The 3,500-nt window shown below is 41.7% G+C and overlaps 1 protein-coding gene across 1 annotated transcript in view; it reads right to left on the minus strand.

Annotated features, from left to right (window-relative positions):
* The window catches only part of PLA2G6 (phospholipase A2 group VI), a 29,510-nt gene extending 26,946 nt beyond the window's left edge, over positions 1 to 2,564 (minus strand). Inside the window, 5 exon segments of the mRNA XM_042467927.1 lie at positions 855 to 897; positions 899 to 940; positions 942 to 997; positions 1,000 to 1,097; positions 2,540 to 2,564. Coding sequence (XP_042323861.1) covers positions 855 to 897; positions 899 to 940; positions 942 to 997; positions 1,000 to 1,097; positions 2,540 to 2,564 — 264 coding nt within the window.
* Positions 2,565 to 3,500: the final 936 nt, after the last annotated feature.

The raw sequence follows: 3,500 nt of genomic DNA on the forward strand, positions 1-3,500 counted from the left end.
CACAAAAGGACACTTTCAGGTTTGATGAGGGGCATTCGGTTTTTGTGCCCAAACTAAAACATAAAACAATTGCACCTATAGATTTCCAGGAATTGTAAAATCCTTTGAGGGGGGCCTTAAAAATTGGTGCTAGAAACTCTTGGGGATTATATGTTGCCTGCACGGCTACTGCTTTGTCCACACTTGTTCTAAGCCAATGGAACACCAAGGCAGGAGTTCCAAGCAGGCTGGCTTCTTCAGACAGTACTAACTGTTCCATATCCTGTTGTTAGGACACAAAATAGTTCCATCCCAGCTGAATGGCGAAAGTACCACCATGAAGGAGAAAAAACACATCTCTCCTCTTCTTCACCCAAAAACATTTACCTTGAATAAGGAAACCTGTGGTAATGTCTCATGACTGCTCATTCCAGTATTATACATAAGCCTGCCCCCTCCCCCTGCAAAACATACTAGCCTGTGAAAGAATTTACTAGCCTGCAAGAGATTAGCAGCAGGGGAAAAACAGACAAACTAGATTCTACGTAGACTAGTAAAAAACCGCAGTGTAACCACTCACCTTCTATCAAAGAGATGAGAGCAAAAGCGATCTATCCCTTTCAGCCAGCCCACTGGCTCTCTGTGCTAACTGTGAGGAAGCCAGCCTGCCTGGAACTCCTTCCCTGGTGTTAAATACAAAGCTGACAAACTCCCCTTGCTCTACCTGTCTTCCAAACTACTACCAGGTTCACATTCTCCTACCAAGTTTTTAGTTATGGCTATGGGAATTACACTCTTCCATACTCTTACCACTCTGTCTCAAGGAGTTATAAGATATAAATTAAATAAACAAAAAGAGTCTCTCTGCCACTCACCGGAAGCTGTCTTTGATTCTGAGGATTAATGAGAAGACAGTCCCGAATGACTTGATTGGTTGTCATATAGGACTATCCTATCCTCCCTGCACACGTTTCCGAGATTCTTCTGCCAAGGATACCTCCTTCACCCGGACGGGTGTGTGAATGAAAACAAGTTGCTGACATTGCTGAAAGTATTCACAAGCCGGCCAAAGAACTCATTGTCTCTAAAAAATATCCCAGCCTCTCCTTGTTCAAACGCTGTGGAAGAAAGGACTAGGTACAGATTGGACCACGTCAGTATCATTCACTCTATGCATCTTTTCACACAACCATTTTTTATTCTGTCCTTCCCCCTCTAACAGCACAGTTATTTTGTTCTGCATACATGTGCAGTTGTAAAACACCATTCTTTATTTATTTAACTTTCTGCCAAAAATGGCATTCACAGGAACAACACAACAATACAATTTAAATAAAAACATAAACATCATTAAACACTAAAAAATCAACATAAGGGTTCACATTATTTCTGCATTACGGTTGTTAAATCTAGAAAATAATGTATTTCATGGTTTAGCCTGAAAATTAATAAACAGATGGGTCTTTAAAAGCAGGTTTTTAAAACTTCTTTATTCTGGCTTTCCCTCTGTGCTTGTGGTTGCAGTTCACTTCCAGGAAAACAAAAAAAAGCAAGAAAGAGGAGAGGTGTCAACTAATTGCTATACAAAAAAAAAACATGGGGAAAAAGGAATCAATTCAACGTAATTAAAAATCAAAGAAAAATATAATATGAAAATTGGAGGCTGAAATTTTAGAGTAGCATTTGTTTGGGTCTCTTTTTTCCAACCATAAACTTTGTTTCCTTGGGGGAAAATTGTGAGTGGTTCAAAAAGGAAAACGAAGAAGAAAAGAAAGCACAAACCAGGGCCTTGGAACTGTTCTAAGATATAAAGCAATCAATTGGCAGGGAAGAAACAAATCATTAATTTTGCTTATTTCTAGTACATTTTTTACAAAACAAAAAAAAACAGAATGAATTGTATTAAAAACAACAACCAGCATCTACGAATAAGGAGACAATCTTATTATCATGGAAAAGCAAAAATATAAATCAATATTACAAAAAACTGAGTAAATAAAAACAGAAACAATTGTATATAAAGCAAACAAAAAAACTATGTAACACTGTGAATGCAATGGTGCTATAAGGGTGTCCTGTCACCATCTATTCTTCACTATGTGTGAATGATAAGCTATATCATTACATACTAAAATTAGGATTGTCCATGTCATCATATTTCCAGTTTCTATATAGGTTGTGAAAAAAGCTGAGGAATGACAGTATTGTAACTGTTTTTAACACTGTGGGTTGGGTCCAAAACAACACCGCAGAAAACAGTCCAGTTTGGCTACATCCACACTGGAGAAATAACGCGTTTGGCACCGCTTTAAGTGCATTGGCTCAAGGCTATGGAATTCTGGGAGTTGGAGTTTGTTGTGGGGCCCAGAGCGGAGCTATGCTCGCTCTGGGCCCACAACAAACTCCAACTCCAGAATTCCATAGCCTTGAGTCAGAAATCGGTGCCAAACCGGGTTATTTTCCAGTGTGGGATGCAAGCCCAAGCCTATTCTGGAGGGGGAGACCCTCACCCCAACCCTGGCTTCCCCTTCAATACATTACTTCCATGGGGAACACTTACCGAGAGCTACTTCCGCCAACACCATCACGTTGATGGCCTCTCCGCTATCAAAGGCCGCCGAGGGAGACTCCTCCCTTCCGCCGCTTAGTCCGTTACCTCATTGCTCATCGGGACAACAGAGCTGGCGTACTTCCGCTCTGACGTCCCAGTGAAGCCGCGGCCGCCATTTTGGTGCGGGTGGATGGCGACGTCATTGGGGCGTAGCCGCCATCTTAGAGAAGGCTCACACGGACTCCCGCCCCGCCCTCTTTTAAAGAGACAGTGTCCCTCAAATGTTGACACTAATATTAAATACTGTTTACAGGAATATAAAACGTTGAAAACAAACAATTTTAAGAGTCAAACAGTTATTAAGTTAAAAATACAGAATTCAAAGCTATAGCCGTTGTTAGTCTGTAGGATCCGTACAGAGAGATTTCTTGTAGCCCCTTGAGCTCACCTGAAGGAAAGAAATTTGGCCAGCATGAGCTTCCTAAACTAAAGCCTACTTCCTCAGATGCATTGGGATTTATAGTTTTGTGAGGCCCCAATGTGGGGGTTTGACCTGGAGATCAGAGTTCGATTCCCACTCAGCCATAAAAGCCCACCTGCGAAAGTCACACTTCTCAGCCTCAGATGATGGCAATGGCAACCCAACCACCATCCAGTTTCCATTCTACCCAATTGTAGCACTATGAATCCTGTCAACTACCAAAGTGATATCCAAGAAAACCCATAGTGGGTTCCCCTTAGGGCAATGGTTCTCAACTTGCTAATGCCGCAACCCTTTAGTAAAGTTCCCAATGCTGTGGTGACCCCCCAACCATAACATTGTTTTCATCTTGGTTCCTAAAACCATGGAAAATATGTGTTTTCCAATGGTCTTAGGCGACCCTATGAGAGGGGTCGCAACCCACAGGTTGAGAGCATTGCCTTAGGGTCACCATATGTCAAAAATGACTTGGACAAACAACTGTGCTCT

Source organism: Sceloporus undulatus, chromosome 5 (genome assembly GCF_019175285.1).
Source record: "Sceloporus undulatus isolate JIND9_A2432 ecotype Alabama chromosome 5, SceUnd_v1.1, whole genome shotgun sequence".
Taxonomy (NCBI): Eukaryota; Metazoa; Chordata; class Lepidosauria; order Squamata; family Phrynosomatidae; genus Sceloporus; species Sceloporus undulatus.